This window comes from Macaca thibetana, chromosome 14 (assembly GCF_024542745.1).
Source record: "Macaca thibetana thibetana isolate TM-01 chromosome 14, ASM2454274v1, whole genome shotgun sequence".
Classification (NCBI taxonomy): Eukaryota; Metazoa; Chordata; class Mammalia; order Primates; family Cercopithecidae; genus Macaca; species Macaca thibetana.
This window is the reverse complement of record NC_065591.1, coordinates 70,598,240-70,625,750: the sequence shown is the minus strand read 5'-3', so window position 1 is coordinate 70,625,750 and position 27,511 is coordinate 70,598,240. Positions and strand designations below refer to the sequence as shown.

The window sequence follows — 27,511 nt, the reverse complement described above, 5'->3', positions numbered from 1 at the left end:
TGCATACGAGTTAGTGTACTAGCTGGACAAGTACAGCTACCTTGTGGTTTTGGGTTCCTGGGGCACGAAGGAGAGTGTGGTCAGGTCTGCCTGAAGAGTGATGTGGTGTTTCAGCCTCTGAGTTGAGTTCTAACCTCATGGATTGAGGAGGGTCCAGGAAAGGCACTCTAGGCTGATAGCACAGTGGGTTAGGCATGACTCCCAGCTGTAAGGATGGAAACCCAACTCCAACTCACGTTTTTAAGAAAGGAAAATGTCATGGGTGATGTTACTGAAAGTCCAGGGGCTCATTTTCCCATCAGTGCAGCTAGATCTAGGCATTCGAATGTCTTATTGAATCCTTCCTGACTCTGTTTCCCTTTGTTTTGGCCTTATTCTCAGGCAGGCATTCCCCATGTGATGACAAAGGAACCCCTGTAAACTTATCTACTACCAGCCTTGTAACCTAATGGGAAAAAAACAGTACCTCTTTTTCTATAGCCCCAGGGAAATCTTGTGATTGCCTCTGATTGGCCTGACCAAAGTCATGTATTTGCCTGAATCAGTCACCCTAGCCAGGGGAAAGGGGGTGCTCTCATTGGCTACCCAGTCTCATCCAAATTCATAGGCTGAGAGTATCGCCTCCCAAAACAAAAAGATAATTTCATTTATTAGCAGAAATAGCAGGCAAGCAAAAGCTACATGGGTACACTAGAGGGGCAAAGGTATGGTGGGAGGAAACAACCTTGAGCAAGACAAATCCTTCCTGCCTTCCAGAGAGGAGGCTAAATGGGCAGCACTTGTCTCATATTTCCTCCTATTTACTAAGGTCTTTGTAGCACAGTCACCAGCACAGCCAGTCTCTGATAGCACCCCATACTCAATTGCAAACTATAACAACTGGGCCATTCCAGATTACTTAAATGTAGGGATGCTGTGAACGTTTGCCATTATTGCAAAAAGCCCAGCCAAAAAAATGTGCTCATTGTCCTGCTACACTGGCCAACCTTCAGGGCATCTGCTTAGTAAGCATGATAGTTCCCAGGCAATATGCTAGGCTCTTTGGATGACATGCCAAACAGTGGAGCATAAGGATTAAGGGCACAGACTCTGGAGCTAGACCACCTAGATTTCGATCTTGTCTCCATCATACAAATGTGTCTTTGGGCAAGTTACACAATATCTTCTTTGTACTTCAGTTCCTCCATCTGTAAAATGGGAATAATAATAGTAACTACCTCATAGAGTTATTACACAGATTGGGTTAATATGTGTAAAGCACTATTTGCCTGCCCACCACATAGTGTATATTATATATGTGAGGACTATAATTTGTCTTATCATTATTGTCACTATTATTCTTCTACTTTAAACAACCCAACAAGATAGATCTTCATTTCATAGTTGAGCTGCAGAGAGTGTAAATGACCTACCCATGATCAAACAGCTTGTAAATGGTAGAACTGAAATTTATGTCATCTTTCTGACTCTTAATTTTTCCACCCACCAGTGCTCTTCTGTGTAGGATCAAGCATTTGTCCATTCATGTACTCCTTCATTTAGAAAAAAGGGGGCCTATTTCATGTCAGCAATGGACCAGGTGCTAGGGATCCATTTATTGTGTTTTATCAGAAACTCTGATGACCAGCTTTACATGTGCTCGATTTTAAAATGGGAAAACAATTAATGATTAGTTAATGAATGTAGTTTATATAAGAAACAAAATATTTTAAAACATAGGGTAATTGTGGGTAGTCATAGGATCCTAGGAGTGAAAAGTTTGGAAACAATTGGCAGAAATATTTGCTAAGAAAATGAATCAGGTCTAACACTCTCCATAGACACAGGAAGGAACTGAAGTTCAGAAAGGTGCAGTGACTGGACTCTGTGCCAGCAAGATCATGGCAGGGCAGGAACTAGAACCTAGGCCTACTACGTGCCACCGCAGGACAGTGGGAACAGCACAAGCAGGCCAAATCAGATATGCCAAGGTGCTAGTGATGCAGCTCCCCCACCCCAAGTCATTCAAGAGAGTTACGTTGCTCAGTTACTTTTCATCTAGATAATCCAGAAATCTAGGAGGCTATAGCAAGGATAGAAGTATCTCAGCCCAGTAACCAACACAGAGTAAGCCCATTGCAAATGCTCACTGATATTGGTTGGAAATGATGATTAAGCCCCTCTGAACTATTACTTGGATTTCTGAGTTGTCCCAAGGAATCCCAGAATGTGAAATAAAAAGAAGGAAGAAAGGGGGAATTACATTCGTCAAGTATCTGCTGTTTGCTGAGCATGGAGTTTGATGGCTGATGTGGAGGGAGGGGCAGGACAGAGAAGAAGAATCAACAAGCCTGCATTGGGATCCTGACTCTGCCTCTGTGATCTTGGCACTTCTAATAGCTCCCCCTCTTACTAGTTGTGTTATTTTGGACCAGTCTACTGACTTCTCAAAGCCTTGGTTATTTCAAGCTGGAAATTGGATAATAATACATGTTTTATGAGGTTGTTTTTAGCATAAAGTAAGTTTATGCATGTGAAGAACTTAACACAATCTCTGGCACATAGTATTCACTCAGTAACCATAGACATTGGGATTGTAAACATAGGGAATAAACATTTAGATTAGACTTACAATAAGTAGGTCTTGTATTGGGACCATTGGGAATACAAAAATTCATATAGGAAACTCACTGTTCTCTCATTTAAACCTCAGTCTCTGAGTACGTACAGTTATCTCCATTTTACAGATGACACTCAGAGAGGCTAAGTAACTTGTCTAGACCATACAGCTGAGTGAGTGGCAGAGCCAGGATTCAAACCCGTGTCAACCAGACTCTGAAGCACTTGTCCTCTCTGGACATGAAGGCAGCTTGGCCTTTCTACTTTATTTCTTCCAAAAACAAAGGAAGCAGCCAGGTAAAAGTTTATTTCTCACACTTCCTTATTTAAAAAGAAAATGCAGAATGACATTCAGGCATGGGTGGAATTCCTGGGGGATGTGCCTCCAAATCCCAGTTTGCTTCAGATTCATCAAGATGCCAGGCCTGGAGATCTACACCCCTTCAGTGGTGTCAGTGCACCTCTGCATTGCATCTTACATTGTCAAGAGACATTTTCTTCAGGATGCCCTGGGCTGTATAAATTAGGCAGAACAGTGATCGCTGTGGTTATGAATATAATTGTTTGATTAAGGTTCTATGCCAGCTGCATTATTTGTTTCACAAACCTGAGGTGGCTGATTGGATTTCTCTTGCTCTCTCTCTCTCTCTTTTTTTTTTTTTAACATAAGTAGATTCTGAAATTGGAAAAGTAAAATATTCCACAGCTGAGAGAAAAGAATTAACTTGGGTAATGAGCCCAGGTGGCACCCACAGAATATACACCTTTTGCATTGAAATAAAGTTAGCGTCGTTTGTGCCCTGACTCTGGGGTTTGCGAGGGGACTGCTCTATAAACAGCACATGATGCTGTGGTAAGAGAACGAGTAGGAGGACATTGACGAGAACCGTAGCACTTAGGAGGACATTCTTAATACTAATACTATTTGCAGAACACTTACTGCATGCCAGGTGAAATGTACAGGTCGGTGAAGGGTAGAAAGTATACCATCACCGTTAAGAGCCTGGGAGTTGAAGCCAGACAGACTCGGATTTCAGATTTGGCACTTAGTTGCTATGAAGCATGAACACATTCTCTCCCTGAGCCTCAGTTTTCTCTTCTGGAAAATAGAGATAACAATAGCTAACATTTAGTGAGTACTTGCTCTGTGTCATATGTGTTCTTAGCACTTTACATGAATCCTCATGGTAACCCTGTGACTAATATCTCTGTATCTCAAGCCAGGAAAATGGGCACAAGAAAAGCTAAGTAACTTGTGCAAGGCCACAGCTAGGAAATAGTAGAGCCAGGATTCAAACCCAGGCCACCCTCCTAACATATTGTATTATGTTCCTCTTAAACCTACCTCCGAGGACTCTTGGGAAGATGAAATGGAAAGACAGTGGCCTAAAGATGCTTTGCAGACTAACTAGCAGCCCAGCAAGTCTTCAATACTTTAAGACCATCATTGGTATTATTATTACATTTCTCTTACCTAGGGATTGAGCCAGGCACTTTGCAGAGGACTTCAGGAGGACAAAATTTCTTTTATCTGTTTCTAGTATGACTTGGCTTATGGACGTTGATGGATGGAATACCTGCCCAAGATCTCCTGAGCTTATATAAAAAAATAAAATAAAAAATAAAAAAATTAGAAAAACCCACATGTGGTCAGTCATAAATGACGAAAAGCATCTCTCTGATTTGTACACTTAGGTAGATGCTTTCCGCCTTTTCCCCCAAGTGAGGCCTTTTAGAGCCTGAGGAAGAAGATAAAGGTCACATGAGTAGGGGCCACCATGCTGCCTTATGACTTGCTGCAGTTGGATGGCCGCTCTTCGGTGAAGGTAGAGGGGTTTGCATGCAGCTTCTCTAAAGGCTGGGAAGCACTCTGCACTTCGAGTCTCTGTTTGTGGACTCTGCCACCTGGGCAAGCTACGTAGCCTTGCAAAGTCTCCATTTTCTTCCTTGTGAAAGGAGGATAATAACACCCATCTCTTAGGATTGTCCTTCTGGTGTGTTATCAAACAGCAACACTTTTTGTGGTCCCCAAAACATCATTCATATAACTGTTGATATGGTCGTTGTTCAACGATAACAAAAATACATGAGGGGTTTTTGCATTTAATAAATTGCTCAGTGCATATAGCCAAGGTACGTCAGAATTAATTTTTTCTTCTTCTGCCTCTAGGAGGCATCAAAAGTAGAGCAATCAGAAGCTTGTATCTGGATCTTAGCTTTTATCATTTCCCAGCAGTGTGACCATGGGCAGGTTTCTTGTTTTGTGTGTTGTTTGCTTTTTAAATCAAGATGTCACATTTAACAGAGTTGACCTCAATGCTAGGGCTTGAAATACCTCATCATTGAAAAAAATTGAAAAATTTCATAAACAAAGATGTGAGCAGATTTCTGAGGCTCAGTTTTCTCATTTGCAAAATGGAGAAATTAAGACCTACTCTATACTATTCCTCTGAAAATGAACCAAGGAAACCTTTGTAAAAGCCCGATCATTGTCATGTGTCAATATTCATTCTCTAGTTCTGCATGGGGGAATTTTTAAAATAAAGGAAATAAATTTAAAAATAAATATTTATTTTTTTCCTCTCTGACAACCTCCCAGTGTCCAGACCTAAAGACTGTACACGGACAAAGGCTTAATTTAGCTTCATTCAACAAACATTTATAGCCACCAACCACTAAGTGGAAAAACAAATAAGATCTCTGCCCTTGGAGACCCTATAGCATAAGGAAAAATTAATTAGATGTAATTCCAAGGAGCTATGAGAGTGAATTAGTAGCCTAAATTGATCCTTTCTATTGGCTAGTCACTGTGCTAAGGACTCCATATGCACCGTCTCACTAAATCCCTACAACAGTGCTAAGAAGTAGATTATGCTATTATCCCCATTTTACAGATGAAGAAATCAAGGCTTTCAGAGGTTAAAAACGCACTCAAAACCACAAAGCTAGTAAGTGGTAAACCCTGGTTTCAAACTTGGTTCCATTTGATTCAGCGCTCAACTTCCTGGCCACTGTGCTGTTTGAATGAGGTTCGTGGCATGAAACTGGGGTCCAGAAAAGGTCTGTAATATGACCAGCGTGTGTGCAAGGCAGGTGAGATTTGATCTGGAGGCAGCTTGAGACAGCCATGGTGCTCACCCACCATGCAATACTGCTCTGTGGGTTCTAGCGACCTTTTAGCCAACTTGTCCCTTTCATTTGAGGAATCTCAGTGTCTTTTCCAAGAGAAAGTCGTTTCTTCAAAATTACTGATGGCTACAAAGTAGAGGGAAAAGTATGAACATGATGGATGAGAATTCACCTCTTCCGTGTGCTGATATTTAGCCTTCTGCAGGGCCCATGGAATTGGGGTTAGAATTTGGAAAATGACCTGACAAACTGCCCTGACCTTTGCTGCTGGCCATCACGTTCAACAAAGTAGGCCATTCCCTGCAGGAACCTTGAGATTCATTGTCTTGATTTTCTTTTCATGGCATCTCCAACTGTTGATAAAAATATAAAGAGTTTATGCCCATCTCAATTATCAGCTGTCTTAAATGTGCAGTTTGGAGAAAGGTCAAGTTTAAAGGGAAGGACGAGGATGCACAGAGTGCCCAAATCACCCCAGGCCCCTCGAGAATCAGTGACAGTTCCCAGGTAAAAGAGTCCACAGATGGAAACCTACCTGGTACCCCAGAGAGGGTAATCATCCTCTTCTAGCCTCACACAGCCTATGATATATTAGGATACAACATCTGCCCTTGTAGCGTACAGTATGGTGGAAGAGACAGACCAGTAAACAAATGGTGATAACTCAGAGTGAGCCATGGAGGCTAGAGAGTCCAAACTGGGTGTGAGAATGATCAGAGAAGGCTTCCTGGAGGAGGTAACTTCTAATCTGAGTTAACCAGGCAAAGGTGTGAGAAGCCTCCCATGCAGAAAACAAACAATATGTGCACAGCCATGGCCATGAGACAAGCAGTGAGCAGTTTCATGAGTGGTGTCTAATTAACCTGTTAACCTTGGCACCTTTTTAAAGAGGGAGGTGGGGAGCTATGGGGTGCTACCCTGGAGCAGTGGACTCATGCCAGATGGTGAGGGGTCTTGTCCTGTAGGCAGTGGGAAGCCACAAAAATGCTTTCAATCAGGGAAGTAACATAACCCAGTTTCCTTTTAGGGAGTTCACTCCAGCTGATGGATGGCCACTGAATCGAAGGGGGTGAGCCGGCAGGCTGGGGCACCAATGTTGGCTATGCCCCTGGCCTGACTGTCCACCAGTGAGGACCTGAGCTAATGTAGTGGCAGCAGGGGTGGTGAAGAGCTAGCAGATATGTGGAAAATGACAGCTAGAGGAATTGGTTACATTGTTAAGTTGTTGAACCTGAAAAAGAAGGCAGACACAGTGGCAATTCCCGGAGGTCTGGTTGATTGATTGGGTGGGAGGTTCTGGCAGCAGCTGGTGATGTTGAGATCAGGAGCATTAGGAGAGGGAGTATAGAATTGGGGCTGCAGGGACAAGGAGGCATTAAGTTTAACTGTGTATACATTTAGTTAGAGCAGTAGAGGCTTGACATTCAGGCAGGAGGTTGAGGCTCGTTATATCAGCCCTGCTTCATTGACAAGGAGCTCACTACCGTAAGAGGCAGCCCATTCGATACTGGAGAGCTTGGCAGGAGGAAGGGTTTTCTTAAGCTGAACTGCTGTCTGCTCTAGGTAACTTCCTGGTCTTGGTTCTCATTCATCTTTCTGAAGCCCCAAGGAGTAGATTTACTCCTTCTCCCACCCCTTTGGCTGTTTGACGCAGCAGTAGTATTCTCGCTATTTCCTTCTTTCCAAGAAATTCCCTGAGAGGAACAAGGGAAGCCAAGAGGAACTAGACCATCAATGGCTGGAAGGGACTCAGGAGATTATAAAATGAAGGAACTTCCTTTTTCAGATAGACAAAATGAGGCCCAGAGAAAGAAAGGGACTTCCCCAAAGTCACAGGGTGAGTTAAAGGCAAGGCTGGGAATAGTTCTTCTATCTAGGACTCTCTAATACACCATGTGATTGGGTGTGTTATTTCCTAGCACGTGAATTGTGTGGGCATAAGCTATGAGACTTGGACATTATAAGGCATTTAGCATTTTTCAGCTGGACTCCTAAACACATACTCTTTCTTTAAGCCCTTCCTCGTCCTCTTTCCCTTCTCCTCTCCAGGCTAATAGCATCAGTCGTCCCCCTGCTCCCACAGGAACACAGTTTCTAAACCCTTCACCATCCAAGGAAGCCAGGGAAAGCATTAACTAGCTCCAGAGACCTTGGGAAGGATCAGCCTCTGCTGTACTGAGTTGACCCCACCAACCGGTATCCCTCATCTGGGCCTGCTCCAGCAAATCAGCACAGCGTGGCCGTCCCTGGTTCTTCGTGCTTCTCCTCTGTGAATGCAGCCTACCTACATTTCCATGAGCTGCTTATCCGCTCCATCACACTGCCCACTCCTGTTGAGCTGAATTCCACCCCCGATACACACACACACACACACACACACACACACACACACACACACACACACACACACACACACCCCCTTACCCATCAACTATGGTTCCTCGTTGATTTGGAACTTGACCTAACTGTTTATGGATCAGATCATTTTTGAAAAGGGTAAGAAGGTGACAATGGAAGGAAGGAAAACTCATTTGACAGCCAGAAAGCTTTCCCAGGACAAATTCTGCCTTGAGGTAGACACAGCTTTAAGTTGGGGAAAGCATGTATCCAGAAAACATCCCACCCCCTCCGGCTGCAGCTGGCCTTTCGCAACAAAGTCTGTTCAGATTTTACAGGCAGAAACTTTGCCTAATCCAGCTCTATGTCTCCAGTATCAAGGACAAGGTATATAAAAAGTGGTGTTTGTAAAAGAAATGAAAGCAGAAAAGCAGGAAGGGAAGGAGGGAGGGAGGGAGAGAAGAAGGAAGGGAAGGAGGGAGGGAAGGAGGAAGGGAATGAGGGCGGGAGGGAGGGAAGGAGGAAGGGAAGGAGGGCGGGAGGGAGAGAAGAAGGAAGGGAAGGAGGGAGGGAAGGAGGAAGGGAAGGAGGGCAAGAGGGAGAGAAGAAGGAAGGGAAGGAGGGAGGGAAGGAGGAAGGGAAGGAGGGCAGGAGGGAGAGAAGAAGGAAATGAAGGAGGGAGGGAAGGAGGAAGGGAAGGAGGGCGGGAGGGAGAGAAGAAAGAAGGGAAGGAGGGAGGGAAGGAGGGCGGGTGGGAGGGAGGGAAGAAGGAAGAGAAGGAGGGCAGGAGGGAGGGAAGAACCACCACATGTTTCCCTTTCTTTCATTCCATCGTTTTGCCTTGTTTGGTGCCTAGTCACACAACACAATATAATACACGACTTGCTGTGCACATATTTTGCAAGCAGATGTTCATTAACAAATACAGGCTCAGAATGATACAGTCTTAGATTTAAAATTGGAGTGAACTCCCACCACCTCCTCTTCTGTTTGTCAATGGGGGAAAGTGGGGCTCAGATAGGTTAAGTGCTTTGCCCAAGGTCACACAGCAAATTAGCCACTGATTGGGATAAGCAAAAGAATGAAATCTGGTGGAGTGTATGTTGTGAGATAGTTCTACTTTTGGATTCAAATGGTGGCCCAGCCAAGTTATGCGTGCCCCATGCTTAGAAAAGACAGGTTTTGATGCTCTTGGCTTAATTTGTCTATGAATTACCATAACCCTAGGAATAGAGAGCGATGGTGATTACACCTGTCTTTGGCAGACGCCGAAACTCTGTTCTTCTGTCAATTGTCTAGTTAAAAGCAGTAGGGCACTCTCCCCCAATTCTATCCTAGAGAACATTCACTGATGGTTGAGGAACTTCATGCACATTTTAATGAAGCCTGGGAGTTCTGGTTCACTCTTTTGACTACTCTTGGCTTTAAAAGATTGGAAGTCGGCTGGGTGCGGTGGCTCACCACGCCTGTAATCCCAGCACTTTGGGAGGCCGAGGCGGGCTGGATCACAAGGTCAGTAGTTCAAGACCAGCCTGGCCAACATGGTGAAACCCAGTCTCTACTTTAGAAATTTAAAAATTAGCCAGGCATGATCGTGTGCAGCTGTAATCCCAACTACTCGGGAGGCTGAGGCAGGAGAATTGCTTGAACCCAGGAGGCGGAAGTTGCAGTGAGCCGAGATCATGCCACTGCACTGCAGCTTGGGTGACAGAGCAAGACTGTCTCACTGGAAGTTGGGGTGAGCCCTCTCTCTGAACACCCTTGAAACTGCCTCTGGCCCTAGGCTCTTGGAGGTGGGTTCCAACCTCATTTCTCTTTGTGATCCATTGTCAAATCTCTATTCCATGTGCCCAGGTCTCTCACCATCCTGCTGCCACAAGGGGTCTATATCTTTCAGCCTGTGGGCCTTTGTTCACTCATGCCAGGCCCCTACCTAGAATGCCCTCTTGCTCCCCTTTTGTCTGCCTCTGTCCTGCTTCTACTTCAGTGCTCAGTTTGAGTCCTTGCTCTTCCTAGAAGCTTCCCTAGACCACTCTATCTGTAAGTTGTTGTAGCCTGGAGGGATGTGGCTACTGCCTGAGACTCAGAGCTGAAGGCAAGCTGCCACGGGGTGGGGGAAAAGAAGTATCTTGTTCATTGTCTGCTCTAGCAGACTGGGTAATTTCTAAAGAAAAGAAATTTCCTTCTTACATTTGGAATCTAGGAAATCCAAAGTCCAGGGTGCCACATCTGGTGAGGGCCTACTTAGCATGTCATAACATGGCAGATGGCATCACATGGTGAGAGGGCAAGAGTGCACCTGACCATGTCTCTCTTCTTCTTATAAAGCCACCAGTCCCACCACTGGGGCTCCACCCTGATGGTTTTATCTCACCACAATCTCTTTCCAAAGGCCCCACCTCCAAATGCCATCAACATATGAATTTAGATATTATGTTTCCAACACATGAAATTTGGGGTACACATTCAAACCATAGCAAGAAGGTTACTCCAGCCTCTCTCTCTTCCTACCTTTCAGTGTCCTGCTATGCTCACCATTAGCCAAACCTATCCAGAAGCCAGTGGGCAAGGGAGCCCAGGTATTGCAATCCTTAGGAGTCAGCCTCCTGGGACACAGAAAGGCAGAGAATGGTCTGGAACTGAGGATGGGGCTGGAGGAGGCAAACGGAGAATAAAGTTTTATAGTAGTTGTTTACCCATCCTACTGCCACTGGAGTGCATATCCCCTAGGATCGCTGGTCCCAGTCATTGCATGCAGCTAGCTTCCCTGGCCCCCTCCTGCCAGAGGCCACCTGTGCTTCCCAGCGATTGTGACAACTAGAAAACACCCTTCCTCATTTCCAGACACCCCTATTTAAAAACCACTGTGTCATACAATGAAGCTTTTTCATACATTGTCCCTTCATCACTGTTTCTAAAATGCAAAGCAATTTAATAATCTGAGTGTTCGCCCAAAGTTCTGTCCTGACTAAACGAATGAGGAAGCAGAAATAGCCATATTGTGACCTCAAGCTGCTATTTTTTATTCCCCATCAGAATACTGGAAGGGGAGCCAGGGAAGCCCCACAGTCTACTGTCCTCTGTGGGCCCTTCCTTGTGTGTGAGTCCATCTGGGGTTTCAGGCCAAATACTGTTTAGAAGCCTTGAGCACTGACCATGACATAGTGAGAATGAACCAAAAGGATTTTGTCCAGAGAAGGGGTGAATAGGCAGAGAAAACACTACAAAAAGTGTGAACCCTAGCCTCATGTTCAGACTGGTGGTTACATTGTGGACTTTATTGCTTTGATCCATTCTAGGTTCAGGTAACAATAATAGTGATAGTTTTCTTTGACTCTTGCACAAGACTTTACAGTTTGCAAGGTGCTTTCATATACATTTGACAAGTGAAGAAACTGAAACTCAGGTTAAATAAAGCGCCCGAGATTCTACAGCTTGAAGGAGGCAGAACTGAGACTGGAAGTCAGGCTATCAGATTCTGACTGCTAACTGTGGTGATAAAGAGCTTTCTGGCCTTCGTAAATTGGTAGTGTAGGCCAGGGTTCATTAGCTAAGCTCTCAGCATTGCTACATCACCATCCCATGTCAGTGGTAGTCGATGGCATTTTAATGGAAGCCAAATAACTCTTTCTGTTGGCATTCTCAGGCAGCTGGAGTTTTTGTTTTATGATAATTAAATACCATCATCTTTCATATCTGACAATCTTTAGGACCCAATTAATGACTGCAGTTGCATGCTAGAGTCATCATTAGCTCTGTAGCAAGGAGACCTTCGGGCACCTGTCTGCCATTTGCAGGGCTGGATGTGGGTACTCAGCCTGGCACCCTTTCTTGGAGCCAGAGTTGGCCTTAGATCACAGGGCTATTGACACGATTGAGTTCCTTGCCTGAGCCAAAGCTCTGGAAGTTCATGCCTTTTTCTCATGAATGTGATCTCATAAAAGAACAGTGGTGGACTCCACTGGAATCTTTCCACCAGGGAGGCACCCTGCCATCAGTCTAGGGGGTGCTTATAGCCTATCCCGGCCTGGTTCATCCTCCACATGGCCGCTAGAAATCTTCCTCACATACTAATGTGACCCCCAATCCTCTGAATAAAGGCCAAGGTCTTTAGCCTGGCACCTCCAGGCAGTGACCACCTGGGCCTGCCCCAGCGTCTCTACCTCACCCGCAGCCACTGTTCTCGCACAGCCATTTCACACTAATTATAAAACTGTCCCCAGCTGGCCTTGCTTCTGAACCCTTGCACAGCTATTATCTGCTGCCTAGAATGCCCCTCAGACATAGGTCACATGTCCCTTCTCAGAAACCTTTCCTGACCCTGACAGTCAGTCTGGCAGCTGCTCTCCATGCCCGTGGTTCTCCCTGGGGCTGTGGCGTTTGCTGGTAAGGATTACTGTGGTCAGCACTTAGAAAGTGCTCAGGATGTGGCAGGCCTTGATGTAAGCACCTTTCCTGCATTCACTCACTGAATGCACACAAAGAAGAGTTGTTTAACAGTAGGGTCTATGGAGGCAGACTGCCTGAGTTCAAATTCTGGCTCCACAAATTAAAGGTTTCGAAATCTTGGGCAAATTGCTTAGCCTTTATGTGTCAGTTTCCTCATTTACAAAACTGGGAGTAATAACAGTACCTTCTTTACAGAGCTGTTATGAGGCTTAAATAATCAAAGTATTTAGAAAGTATCTGGCAAGTAGTAAATACTCAGTAAATGTTAACTAATGTATGCGATGATGATAGTGATGTATAATTTTATCATCACCAGTTTGTGTAGTATGTACCTGTTTGTATATCCATTTTCTTTACTAGACTATAAGCATCTCAAAGTCAAGGACCATATTTGTTTTATTTCTGAATCTCTATTCAACCTACAGTAGTCCATGTTCTTTCTCTTCCTTTTATTGCCATTACTATTATATATACCTTTTATAGATGAATGACTAGAGGCTCAGAGGTGAATGTGGCCAGTAGGAGACAGAGTTAAGGTCTAGGTCTGTGAGGTCCCTGAGCTCTGCTCTTGTATCTTTGCTAGCTGTCCTCCCAAACACTGGCTACTTGTCAAGGATGGGGCTTATCCTCATCTTTTAATCCATCAAGTCCCTGCATACAAGGGGCTGTTTAATATTCCTGACTGATTAACACTGGGGCCCTCTCCTTATGGCACACCTTGAACCCAGGGCAGAGAGGTATGGATGTGGGTAGCAGCCCCTGCCTGGTTTGCTCTGAGATGCTAATCGAATGCAGAAAGGGGCTTTCATCTTTGAATACATGGTGAGCCCATGTGTCTGGTTTTGTTCTGAGTGTCAGGGCTACAGCCATTCTCATCAGTTTCTGAACTACATGTTCAGCTACAGGCACCCTCCTGAGACTAGAGCTCCTAGGAGCCAGCAGGTTGTCCAGAGTGGGATTCAGTGTAATAAAAGAGTATCATACTTCTGTTAGATATTGTTCTGCTCTTTCTCTCTCGAGGTTTTTTGCTTTGGAACCCATGCTGTAAATGCTGAAGAGTGATCACCATGGTGATGATTCAGGGCTTTGTGATGTGTTCATTCAACATGACTTTATTGTAATTGTGGAATTAATAGTTACCATTTTTCAGAATTACTATATTCCAACCACGGTGCTAAATACTCACATACATTATCTCTTTTAATTCTCATAACAGTCCTATAAGGTAGGCGTTATTTCCATTTAGTTATAAGAAAACTAAAGCTCCAGAGAAAGTAAGTGACTTGATGAAGGTCACACAGCTTCTAAGTGGCAGAGCCAAAACTTGAACTCAGGGCTCTCTGACACCAAAGCCCAGTCTCTTTCTCTTACATACGGCTCTGCCCAGCACTGTAAAGGAGCCTCACTATGATCTTGGTTCAGGGAGGTGCAGCCAGGAAGCTTTGGTGTTCAGGATTTTTGTGCATCTAAAATGAAAACCGCCTGAGGTGTTGGAGGACACTAGTAACTGCAAATATATTTAAGAGCTTGTAGGAAGCAAAGAAACTTCCTGGAAAACCAGGCTTGCAAAACTCAGGTGCACAAGTGACTTTTACTGGTAGTGGTGTGCACAAATAACAGTAAAATGACTCACATTTGGGCTTGATTCACGGATATACTTGGTAGCTACACCTGTGAGAAGAGGGTGTAAATTGGAAATTGCATCACAGCTTTGCAGGTGTACCAATGTGTACTCTCAGGTAGCTTGAGAGAAGCAACTGCTTGTGCAGGCAAAAGGCCCAACTACCTGAGTTGTTCTTTCCCCGACATTCTGTAAAGATTTACTGAGGGCCTACCATGCATCAGGCCCAGCTCTGTGCAGACACTGGGGATATGGAAAGGAATGACACATGGGTCTTTCCCTCAGGACGTAGTAGGAGTTGATGGTACACTTGGCACCCAAGCAAACCCGTGGCTCTTCATCCTCCAGAAAGTGGTGAAGTAGGAAAGTTTGCCTTTTCACAGACAAACTGACCAAGGACCAAAGGGAAGTGAGTTGTTGGAGGTCAACCAGCCAGTAAATAGAAACTAGAAGAGAGTTCTCTCTTAGGCCATATTTATCTTGTTCACTGTTTTATTCCCAATACCTAGTGTACAAGACTTGGCACAGAATAGGCATTCAATAAATTCTGAATGGGTGAACTGGTTCTGAGATTCCCTCCAAAGATGAGGGTGCATATTTGTAGGGGGATAAAAGAAGGCTCCTCTGTAGCCTCTCACCTCCATCTTCGCTCCTGGCCACAGGAGCAAAAAAAAAAAAGAGTCCATTCAGACCAGAAGAAACATTTGCTCTTTGGGAAGTTTACATTTCTTTCTGGGGTTTGTGAGTGAGGTTTCCATTGCTGAGCTCCCAAATATAGAGCTTTTCCTTTGGGAACCCGGGAAACATCAAGGTCCCCTTTCTTAAGGTTCTCAAGCTCGAAAGGGTGAGGGAAGGGAAATAAAGGGCCTAGCCAAAGCTTCTGCAACTCTGGCTCCAGGCAAGTAAGTAAAGGCCTGCATAGACCCATGGTCTAGCAGGCCCAGAGTGGTCTACTATGATTTTTTGCACACAAATATGAACCTCACTTGCTTGCACTGACAGCTTAGGCCATTCACATGGCTATTCGTTCAATAAACTTAATTGAGCATCTGCTCAATTCTAGGCTCTGTGATCATCCAGCACAGAGAAGAGAAGATAGGGACTTTCACACCTCCCGGAGGAGGCAACATGTGGACATCAGTATGCTTGCTCTTGGGGAGGAGATGAAAATGAGAGGTGTGGGTTGCCTGCTGTCAGCATTCAAGAGGAAAAGGAGGATAGATCAAGGAAGTCTTTCGGGATGGGGAAGCAGTTGAGCTGAGGGCTCAAAAAATAGAGAGGATTTGGCCCAGAGCATTCCTTGTTCCCATAGAAAACATTCCTTGTCCCCTAAGGAGAATTTCCTTTTAGAAGTTAGTTTTTAGACCTGAACCAGTGATCTTACTTAAAATTTCATAATTGCAGGACTTTTGACAGTTCCCCTGATCATTTATCAAGCCAGGTGTCCCATTAGTCACAAAGCAAACGTCTGTAGGCTTGCCTGGCCCAGACATCAGATGCTACTGTCTTCACTGAGGACCTTTTTCCTGCATTTAGCCATGGACAGACAGTCCAGGAGGTGTCTAAGTTTTATGCAAAGGCACCATGGTTTAGTAGACTGAATTTGGCCTTTGTATTTATGAGAACCACTGACTAGTTTTGTAAGCCTGTGTCCTCATCTGTAAAATGGGAGTACAAATACTGCCCCCTAAGGGTTGTTGTGAGCATTAGAAAAGTTAAGGATGTGAAAGCACACATTGTAGATGCTTCAATACATAGCAGAAACTATATCAATTAAGTAAAATGCCATGAGGTTGACTCCTAGGGCCAGAGCAAGAGCAAGGACTGGGTAACACTTTTCTGCTGGCCTCTTGATAACCATTGGATGGTAGTGTTCAGCCGCTGCCTCCCACTGCTCTGGTGGACTACTGCCAGCAGCCTGAAAGGCCAAGCCTGGGAAGAACATTCAGTCAGCCCAGGAGGCTGCTTCTGCTGCTGGCTTCTGTCCCAGGCTCTTTCTGTCTCCATTAAAGTGCTACCTGAGGACAGCTGCACAGAACAAATGACCCTGCACATTCTCACCTTCTTCCTGGTCCAACACTCCCTGTTCTCTGAGTGGGACACTCTGCCTGGACAGGTTGTATTCGCCTCCAGGTTCTCTCCCTTCCCAGCAAGGAACATCCCTGATAGTTTCCTTCTGGTCCAGCACTATAGCACTGCATATCTTCAGGAGGTACTATCCACATTCTGTCAGCTTCCTGGGGACCGTCCTTGTGGAAGTTGAGGTTTTGACCATTCAGATGGCCTCAGCACATCTCCTGGCCTCGGAGGAAAGATGTGGCTGGAGTGGAGGATGCAGGATGGAGCTGATGGGAGAAGAGGCTGGAAGACAGCCATGGATCGGATTCCGGAGGGTTTTATATTAAGCCAGGTTTGGGCTTTATGCCGAAAGTAGCAGCTTGTAATAAGGAAGTGATCCACTTAAACGGGTTTCTGTTTCTTTCTCCCTTCCACCCTAACTCCCCTTTCCCAAATTCCCCACCAGATTTGCTTTATACCTCTTTGGCATAAAAGGTTGGTTTATTCAAAAAGCAGAGTGATGCATCTTACACTGAAAAATCCATAACACTAATGGTGCCTCATACCTGACTATGCTTGCTGGTTTCCAAAAGCCCTCTCCCTATCCCCAGAAGAGCACAGCTTTTGGAATATTGCTGTTCCTTCTGATTCTTAGTCTCCTCTATAAAATACAGAATTCTCTTGAGGAACAAAGAGCAGAATACTTCAGAAATATTTATTTCCTACAGATTGCCTCATTTGATCTCACAGTAGCCCTGTGATTCCCCAAATAAACTATTTCCCCTATTTTACAGATGAGAAAACTGAGGCTTAAGAGGTTAAATGACTTGACCATGCCCATGTGGTTAATAAGTGGTAGAATCTAGGTTAGAATGTAATTTCCTGGCCTTTTCACCACCCCCATAATATCATCCGCTTTGAAAGACTAGGCTTTCTGTGAGTATAGCTTAGATGGATCGTGAAGATTTACCTCCACAACTTGCCGCATTTGTGGTATCACCAGAAATTGTATTCGTTTTCTTTCTTTACCAATAACACCCACTTAGCCACAAACCCTTGGGCACTTTACTTACCTGCTCCAAGTCTACATTTTTCATCTGTAAATTGGTGATGATACCTGTTGTTCTCAATAATTAAAGGGAATAAATAACGTATCTCAATGTTCTCATCTGTAAACTGGGGATAAAAGCAGTCCCTACTCTGTGGTGGTTGTGAGAATTAGCTGAATTTACACTTGTGGAAGGCTCAGAACGGGACTCTGGCACATTCAATGTGCTCAGTAAATTTTGAGTGGTTTTTAACCACCGGGCCTGGCATGGCTCACCTTATTCAAAAGTCATCTTTCTCCTTATATGGCCACCCCATCTAAAATTTTCCCACTGCCCCTACATACACAGGCCACAGTGCCCTTCCTGGCTGTATGTGCTCTTAGATTTATCACCATCTCAGTAAACTATACATTTTACTTTTAAAAACTTTGTTTCATTTACTGTGTACCATCATATATAATCAGTGGTTCTAGAATTTTAGCATACATCAGAGTCACTTGGAGGGTTTGTAAAATCAGATTCCTGGGGCCCATCAGGGTTCATGATTCAGTCAGTCTGGGGCAGGGCTTGGGAATTGTCATCTCTAACAAATTCCCAGACGATGTTGAAGCTGCTGGTCACTGGCTACACTTTAAAAACCACGTCCTAAAAGCATGAAACAATGTGAAGTTGCTGAGATGAGTAACTAGTCTTTTGTATGTTGTCTATTGTTTTACTCCCCTACTAGAATTTAAGCTCAATGGGGACGGGAATTTTTGTCTGTTTAGTTGGTTAAGGTATCCCTAGCACCTAGAACAGTAGGTGCTCAATAAACATCTGTCTTGTAATTACTGATTGACTGCATCCATATGTATGATCTGCCGGCGGCCTCTTCTATGGTCTTGCTCAGACCTCCGTGGCTGCTTTTCCAGCCAAGGGGCAGCACCCAGCTCGCCGCTGCTGACCGCCGTGTTTGTGCCCTAGATCACCCGGGCGGCCTGCAGAACCACGCGCGGCTCCGGACACCGCCGCCTCCGCTCTCGCACACCCACACCCCCAACCAGCATCACGCAGCCTCCATTAACTCCCTGAACCGGGGCAACTTCACGCCGAGGAGCAACCCCAGCCCGGCCCCCACGGATCACTCGCTCTCCGGAGAGCCCCCCGCCAGCGGTGCCCAGGAGCCTGCCCATGCCCAGGACAACTGGCTGCTCAACAGCAACATCCCCCTGGAGACCAGGTGCGCGACCGGCAGGGCGGGCGAGGCTGGGAGGGGCGGGCAGCCGGGGCCTGGACCAAGGTCTTTGGCTGGCGGGGCCGTTCAGTGTCCCCAGATAATGCTGGCCGGAGGAGCTGGGGTTGGGTGCACGGTTTAGGGATGTAGTTCTCTGACTGTCAGCATGGTCTTTGGAACCCAAGAGACCCAAGGTCCAGTGCTAGCCTACTGCTCACCAAAGGTGTGACCTTGGCCAAGTTGCTAGATACCCCCCGCACCAACCCCTTGCCTCTCTTCCCTTGTCTACACAATGGCCATGAAGTTTGCGGGGCAGAACTGTTAAAGGAGATGAAGAGCTAACCTGTGAACAAGGCTTGCACAGGTGTGTGACCTACAGCAGGTTCTCAGTCTGATTTTACTCGGGCCCTCATCTTTGCCTTTCCCTACATGATTCTACCACCCAATGCCTAGTATCAGACTTGCCTGGCCTGGCGTCGGCACTCAGCTACGTCAGTCTCCCCACCTCTCCTCCTTCCCTGCTGTGCTACCACCTTTACACCCAGAGCCCTAATAACCCCTAGCATGTATACATCAACTTTGGGTTACAAGGGCTTTCCTATGTGTGACATTATGTAATCCTCATACCTCTGTGAAGTGGCTATTAGGATGATCATCCCCATTTGGGAATTTGAAAGCTGAGAATCAGAGAGGGTCCATCACTAGCTCACTTCACACAAGTGATTGAGGCACAGCTAAGACTTGAACTCAGGTTGCCTGACTCCCTGTCCAGTGCTGCTTCACCTACACCCCAGCTGCCTTCTCTCGGTCTCTGCTGGCTGGGAGCCCTCCACCCTATTCCTTCTTCCAGCTTTGTTGGGCAGTGATTTCGTCAGCTCGGGGACATCAGTCTGCTTGCCTGTAGCTGTTCTCCTTCCCTCTGCTTACACACTGTTTTTCCAAAATGGAATTTGTTTATGATTATAAAAGCCATACAAGCTCACCAAGAAAATGCAGAGAATTATAAAGACAAAAATTAAGATTGACCCATAATCCTACCCCTCTGAGGTAAGCACTGTTGAGTTTGGGGGCATAGCCTCTCCCTTTCTCTAAACTGTAGATGAAGCATCCCAGGCTGGCAAAACTGGAACCACTTTATCTTCTACCCTATTTCCTAAAGTAGTGGGAAACATAGATTTTATTTCCTCAAACTCCTGTTCTTTATCTGTGAAAAGAGCAAAGTTCATCCCAGATTTAAGGAAGTAAAATTAACCTGCATGTGGAAAGTGTGGACATGTGACTGCCTAGCACACAACTATGGTAACGGCACATCGAACTTGTAGAGGCCAGTGAGAGAAAATGAACATTGTTTGTACCATTTTACTCCTCTAGAATTGTTTTTCCAAAAGCAAAATTCTTAGAGATACAGCCCAACCAGCTTCCCCGCTCCCATCTCCAGTCTCTTAATTTATATTATTTCTGTTGACATCCTTTAAAATCGTGTGTGATTTTTCCCTGCGTGCCTCCTTTGTGCTCATCAGTAACATAGTAGGATAATTGTGTGTCAGCCTGCCCAGGGTAGCTTAATCAGATCTCCATTATTTCCAATGTGCTCGTTGAAAGACCGAACATGACTGGAAGAAGCTAGCCACTAATCAATGGTTCTGATGCTCTGCATGGACCACAGTCACCACTCCCTCTGCTTGGATGTTCATCTTTCCCACTTAGGATCAAGTTAGAACTTCCTACTCTGAGTTTCCAGGTTTTTCAAGGAAAAGAAGATAGAGGATGAGCAGCAAGGCAGTTTTCCTAATGGCTAGTGTGAGTTGCAAAGGTGGTCCCAGCTCATGTCTCCTGTCTTTCTGTGCTCACCTGCCTTTCTGATGCTCTATCCTCCCACACCCATTGCTCAAAACACATGCAGCTTTTTCTTTTTATTTATACTTTATTACTCAAATAAGAAATGTTCATTGCAAAACAGCTACACACTGAAATAAGAAGAAAGGAAAATCATTTATATTTGTCACCAAAAGTAACCATTGTTAACATGTAGGTATATACTCACATAACACCATTTTATATACATCTATACACATATATAACATCATTTATGATATATATTATTATATCATATATATTTAATATTCAGTATATGTCTGTGCATGTACATATATTTCCCCCAGTGCCAGGCCCTTTCATGCCTTTGCACAGAGTCTTGTACAGCTCTGCCAGAGTCACTCACCTTCTCACTTTGTGGTCTATCCAATCCTACTTATTCTTGAAGCCCCGGTTGAAATGTTTGAGGAAGTCTTCCTCTGTGACCCCAGAGTTCTGTGCATCCAAGGATGGCCTAAAGCCAGAAGAGGTGCTTAATACAGTGAATACACAATCAGAATTCTAGATCTTAATGCTGACTGTAACTGATTGAGGGCACAAAACTAACAAGGCACAGTTTAGGAGGGATCAGCGTCAAGTCTGGCAGATAGAATCACAAGCTGACCAGCTTGGCAAGGTGGACAGAATATGGCCTTCAAAGTCAGAGGGACCTTCATACCTGCCTTGGCTTTAACCCTTACTAGCTGGGCAAGTTCCCTAACATCCCTGAACCTTGATTCCCTCATCTATGAATTCGTGCCTCTCAAAGAGGTTGGGAGGAAGTAAACGAGATGTATAAGAAGCACACAGCAAAGTGCCTAGCATTTAAAAACCACACTATAAAAGCTATTTCCCATTTTTTCATATACATCTTCTCTCCATATCCACCCTGTGAATAAAAATGTCATTCAAAAAGCGTTTCTTGAGCTCCTACTTGCCCCAGAGGAGTTGAGGGGAAATAGTAGGTTCTACCTCTTCTCTACTTCGAAGAAGTAAGTTTGGCCTGATGTTCTGAGGGCACAAGTGATGGCCCATTCACCATAGTAAGTTTGAAGCACAGGTTTTAGGGTCAGACATACCCTATCCTCAGAAACCTCACTCTAGTGCTCACTAGCTATGGACCAAGACCTTCAATTTCATCTCTAAAATTGAGAAAATAAAGGTCACTTTCTGCTATGATTATCTGTTGCTGCACAACAAACAAATGACTCCAAAATTTAGTGGCTTTGGAAACATCCAGTTGATTATACTTCACAGTGTGAGTCAAGAGTTTAGGAAGGGCTCAGCTAGGCTATTCATCCACTCCACATCATATTGACAGGGGTCCACTGGTGGTATTCAGCTGGCAACTGGACTCATTTGAAGGATCCAAGATGACTTCACTCACGTAATTGACACCTTGTGGAGGGATGGCTGGAAATCCGGGCTTGGCAGTACCCTTCTGTCTCTGTCCATTTAGTGTTGCTATAAAGGAATACCTGAGGGTAGGTAATTCATAAAGAAAAAGGATTTATTTGGCTCACAGTTCTGCAGACTGTACAAGAAGCATGACACCAGCATCTGCTTCTGGTGAGAGCCTCAGGCTGCTTCCACTTATGGCAGAAAGCAAAGGGGAGCCAGTGTATGCAGAGATCACATGGCAACAGAGAGAGGGGTGGGGAGGTGCCAGGCTCTTTTAAACAACCAGCTGTGGAGGGAACTAGTAAGAATGAGAACTTGATCTCCTCCCAAGGAGGGCTTTAATTTATTCATGCGGGATCCACCCTCATGACCAAAACACCTCCCATTAGGCCCCACCTCTAACATTGGGTATCAATTTTTCTTTCTTTCTTTCTTTCTTTCTTTCTTTCTTTCTTTTCTTTCTTTCTTTTTTTTTTCTTTTTTTGAGACAGATTGCAGTGGCATGATCCTGACACACTGCAGCCTCAACCTCCTAGGCTCAAGCAGTCCTCCCACCTCAGCCTCCCAAGTAGCTGGGACTATAGGCATGTGCCACTCCCATGCCCAGCTGATTTTGTTTATTTTTTGTAGAGATCAGGATGGTCTTGAACTCCTGTGCACAAGCAATCCTCCTGCCTTGGCCTCCCAAAGTGCTGGTTCTACAGGTGTGAGTTACCGTGCCCAACTGGGTATCAAATTTTAACATGAGCTTTGGGGGGACAAACATCCAAACTATAGCATCCTCTCCCTCTAAGGGCCTCTCCACATAGGCTTCCTATCAGGGTAATTGTGCTTCATACTCAGTGGCTCAGGGCTCCGAGGCACTGAGACAGGAGCTATTGATGCTTTTAAGGCTTGGCCTGAAAGTACTATAGTGTCACTTCCACCATATTCTGTTGGTCAAAGCAGTCATGAGTTGGCCAGCTTCAAGAGGAGGAGAAACCGACCCCACTTCTCAGTGGAAGAAGTGTCTAAGAATTTGTGGCCATCTTTAATCCACCACACCACCTCATAAGGCTATTGTAACAAACATATTAAGATAACGTCTGAAAATGTCTTAACATACAGAAAATGCTCAACTACTTATTATGTAGTTTTTTATTATTCAATAAATATTCACTGAGTGTCTACTATGTGTCTACCAGGTAAGACATTTCAGATAACAGACTCTTAGAATAAGTGCTGTGACAGAGAAAAGCACAGGGAATATGCTACTTTTAATTGCCCTGAAATCCCCAGCACACAACACAGGGCTTGCCACAACATGGTAGCTGCTTAGTAATTATTAACACAGGTGAAATAAATGAATGAATACATATACTTAACTGAGACTTGAGTGGGGAGAAAGGAAGGCTTCCTGGTAGACCTGGTACAGCATGACCGAGAACAAGCAGTCTCCCAGGCAGAGGAAGGGAGGAAAGGAGGGCCTGAGAGGGCACAGTCTGAGCAGAGGCCTTGCAGCCCAACAGAGCAGGGCCTGGTTGAGATAGTTGTCCTAAACAGCTTTTGCCAGGCCCCACCAGAATGGGAGCCTCTTGATACCAGAGAAATAGTCATGGGCCCTTCCCTGATTGTCAAACTCAGTCTGTATCGAGAGTCTAGAATTAATGGCTGAGTAAATACTATAACGGCTGGTAGAATGACCAAGAGGGATATAGATTTCATGCTGGCAGGAAAAGAAAGGCTAGCAGAAGGATGAAGAAGAGAGAGGGCTTTGGTAGATGTGCTCCTTTCTCTGCACCCACCATACTTCTGGCAGTATCCAAGGTTAACTGACTCCCCCAGTGAGGAGCCTGGGCCTACCTGTGCTCCCTTTGAGCTGGGGTAAGATGTTGCGGTAAGCTTCTACAGGTGCATCTGTGATCCATTCTGGAGGGAGCCATATGTTTAGGGTCCCCCAAACTCTGATCTACTTCTTTTGCACTCTGCAGCATCAGACTCTTAATTGATTTCACAGGGACTGTCTGATTAATAACCCATCAGGCTCCTGTCGGGTGAGGGGAAGTCAGAGCAGAAGGCTGCCAGACCTTGGCTCCAGCTCACTCATCTCATCTCAAGCCTGGTAGGGAAGCCTGGGGCCCATTTTGTGGTCACACTGAATTTGGGGAACAGCCCTGCCCACCTTCAGGAATGGGGCCCCCTGGTGGTGTCCAGACCAGCCCTAGTGTGGTTCCCAGAATGGCACACACAGTGCTTTCTGGCAGGCCAGATCAGCCCCAGAGCATTGCAGAGAATTGGGATATAAAGTCTTCCTTGTCATTCAGTGATTCAGTCACATACATGCAGAAGACACAGCCAACTGTTATTAAGAAGCTCGCAGTCTTGTGAGGGAGACAGACCCATAAATAAATGAGGACAGGTACCATGACTGATGTTGTGACAGAGGGAGTCCTCTGAGCAGAGAGGAGGGCATGATTCCCTCTGCTTGGAAGCAGCAGTAGAGAGAGCCCTTACTGGGAACAGCCAGGTGCTGTTCTAAGTTCTTGGCACATGTTAACTTCAATCTTCACAGCTATTCCATAAGGTGGGTGTTGGGGATCCCCAGGCCCCCGCCCCCAGGTTTGATGATTTGCTAGTGGGACTCACAAGACTCAGCTCGTAGTTGAGTATAGGTGTCATACTCACAGCCCTGGTTTATCACAGTGAAAGGCAGCAAAGCAGAATCAGCAAAGGGAAAAGAAGCCTAGGGTAGAGTCTGGGGCAAACCAGGCACAAGGTTCCGGGGCCCTCTCTCAATGGAGTCACACAGGACGCACTTCATTCCCCCAGCTACAGGTTGTGACAACGTGTGAAATGTTGCCAATCAGGGAGGCTTATTAAAGCCTCAGCTCCAGGGGTTTTTTACTAGGGGTTGCTCATGTTGACACCGCCTGCCTGGCAAGTACCTGGACTCTAGACTCCCCAAAGAAAAGCAGTTATTCATCGTAATTGTTGAGGCACAGTGAGCCAGCCACTCTCGTCAGTTAATGGTGGCAACTCTCCTGAAACCTGAGTTCCCAGATGCCAGTCCAGGGCCACTGTTATAAGAAGGCCTTGCAAAAGATAGCAGTCAGGGCTGCTGTCTTCACTCTTCTGCGCATGTAGGTAGTCATAGTCTCATCCCCATTTTAGAGATGAAGAATCTGAAGCACAGACAAGTTAAATAACTTGCCTCAGGTCCCACAGCCGGTAAGTGGCAGGACCAGGGCCCATGCCCAGGCTGGCCGCCTCCAGGGCCCACACACCTAACCACTATTCAGCGCCATCTTCCTGATTGTTCAAAGTAGCTTCTCCAGGCATAAATTAGTAGGAGTTTGCAGGGGAGAAAGGAATTCTTAGCTGAGAGATAGGCACAGAGCCAGGAGAGAGCTTGGCATTTTGGAGAGATGGCAAGTAGCTGGGACAAGTGGGAGCACAGGGAGTCTCTTAGGATGAGAGTAAATGGAGGATCTTGGGCTACACGAAAAGGAGGTTGTACTTTTCCCTGTGGGCCTGGAGGCTGGAGTGGTAGACATGAGGGTGAATAGCTAGCAACATCTTTTAAATCAGGAAGTGCCATTATGGGATTGGCCTTTTAGAAGGATGACCATGGCTTGGAAGACCTGGTGCTTGGTTCATTGTTTTGCCATTCATTTGTTCAACTGCCAGCCCCTTCACTAACTCTGTGTGATCTTGGCTGAGTCACTAACCCCCTGCACACCTTGAGGTCTCAGCTACAGAATATGGAGTGTGATCCCTGCCTGTCCTGCCCCAGTAGGTTGTTGTGAGAATCAGATGCAATTATGTCTGTCCCAGGGCTTTGTGCGTGGAAACATGGCCCAGGACAGCGGGCTTACTGTGAGAGGGTGAACTGTTGAACAGGGCAGTCCTGAGGAACTACTGGCCTCTGCAGCTTCCTGGCTACTTCCTTCCCAAAAGCCCTTTGTTCTGCCCTTGAGAGGTGAGCTCAGCCTGCCTTAAGTCAGGAGGGACTGGGAGCCCCTCCTACAGGCAGTTCAGGGGCTACTCCAAGACCTCACCACATGCTTAGAGGGAACCAGTCCATCTCCTCCTTAAGAACAGCACACCACTTAGCTGAAGGTTCCTCTCCAAGTACTCAGGAACCTCTTTCCTGAGAGGCAGCTCAGGGCTGTGAGACCAGAGAGATCTGGTTTAAATCCCCTCTTCACCTTATCTTTGCTGTATGCTGGGCACTTAACCTTTCTGGGCCTTAGTTTCCGTATATGTAAAATGAGGTAAAAGCAGCCACCAGTGTGAGGGTCAAGTGAATCAGGTGCCCATACTTGAGTTCTCAGCAACCGTGAGCAGGAGACCCTGCAGGACTATGACCCAAAGTGGGCTCTGCAGCTTAGGGTCCCCATCAGGAAAGGTGGGTATTTGTTTCTCAGAAGAACTAGATGCTGAGAGTCTTGGGGAGTGGATGGATAGGAGATTTGGGGGAAGTTCCTTTAACTGGAAGTCAGGGCACCTAGGTTTTAGTTTCAGCTCTGCCACTGACTTGCTTTTGTATGGGTATGGGGGCAGGGCACATGTCTCTCTGGGCCTTAGTTTCCTCATCAATCAAATTACACCAAGTAATTTGACCTAGAACTAAGTTTAAAAGTACAGAACAAGACTATTTCAAGGCAGTAGTAGCATTCTGAATAGCCAGAGCTTTCTTTTTCTTTTGTTTTTTTTTTTTTAAGGCCGAGTCTCATTGGCCCAGGCTGGAGTGCAGAGGCACAGTTACGGCTTATGGCAGCCTCAACCTCCCTGGGCTCAGGTGATCCTCCCACCTCAGCCTCCCCAGTAGCTGGTACTACAGGCACATGGCACCATGCCTGGCTAGTTTTTGAATTTTTTTCTAGAGGTGGGATTTTGCCATGCTGCGCGGGCTGATCTCGAACTTCTGCACTCCAGCCATCCATCTGCCTCAGCCTCTCAAAGTGCTGGGATTACAAGTGTAAGCCACTGCACCTGGCCAGTAGCCAACATTTTCAGCAAGTTCTCATGTCTCCCCAAATTCCAGAGGGATCTAAATAATTAATATGCACATTAGCATGAGTGTGGAAGCTCTTTCAGGAGACTGGTGTACCCTCTTTCTCTAGAAATCCTTTACTCTGTTGCATCACCTCTTCCCCTCTCCTAACAGATCCATACTTTTAGAAGATAATTATCCAGTCTCTCTCTTTTTAAAAATAACTGTTTCTTTTTAAATTATAAAAGTTAAAATAAGAATCACTGTTTTTCCAGTCACTTGAAAATCCCTACTGTTAACATTTTGATCTTTATCCTTTATGTCTTTTTCTGTGAATGTATTTCTTTTCTGTGAATATATATATATATATATATATATATATATATTTTTTTTTTTTTTTTTTTTTTTTTTTTTTTTGAGGCAGAGTCTCCCTCTGTCGCCCAGGCTGGAGTGCAGTGGCACGATCTCAGCTCACTGCAACCTCCACCTCCCTGGTTCATGCCATTCTCCTGCCTCAGCCTCCCAAGTAACTGGGACTACAGGCACCCACCACCGCTCCCAGCTAATTTTGTGTAAATTTAGTTGAGATGGGGTTTCACCGTGTTAGCCATGATAGTCTCGATCTCCTGACCTCATGATCCACCCATCTTGGCCTCCCAAAGTGCTAGGATTACAGGTGTGAGCCACTGTACCCGGCTCTGTGAATGTATTTCTTTGTTTATTTCTGATGGTTTTAAGGTATAGATTTGACTCTATATCTTAAAACGGGGTCTGAGCCTTCTGACTCAAGCCAGACTCCCAGGTCTTCTAGGGAGCATGCCATGTAG

The 27,511-nt window shown here is 45.5% G+C and overlaps 1 protein-coding gene across 1 annotated transcript in view; it reads left to right on the top strand.

Moving 5' to 3' along the window:
• TENM4 (teneurin transmembrane protein 4) overlaps positions 1-27,511 on the top strand; it is a 3,098,737-nt gene that overhangs the window by 2,826,416 nt on the left and 244,810 nt on the right. The window contains exon 12 of the mRNA XM_050757454.1: positions 18,205-18,460. Coding sequence (XP_050613411.1) covers positions 18,205-18,460 — 256 coding nt within the window. The remainder of the gene's footprint in view (positions 1-18,204; positions 18,461-27,511) is intronic.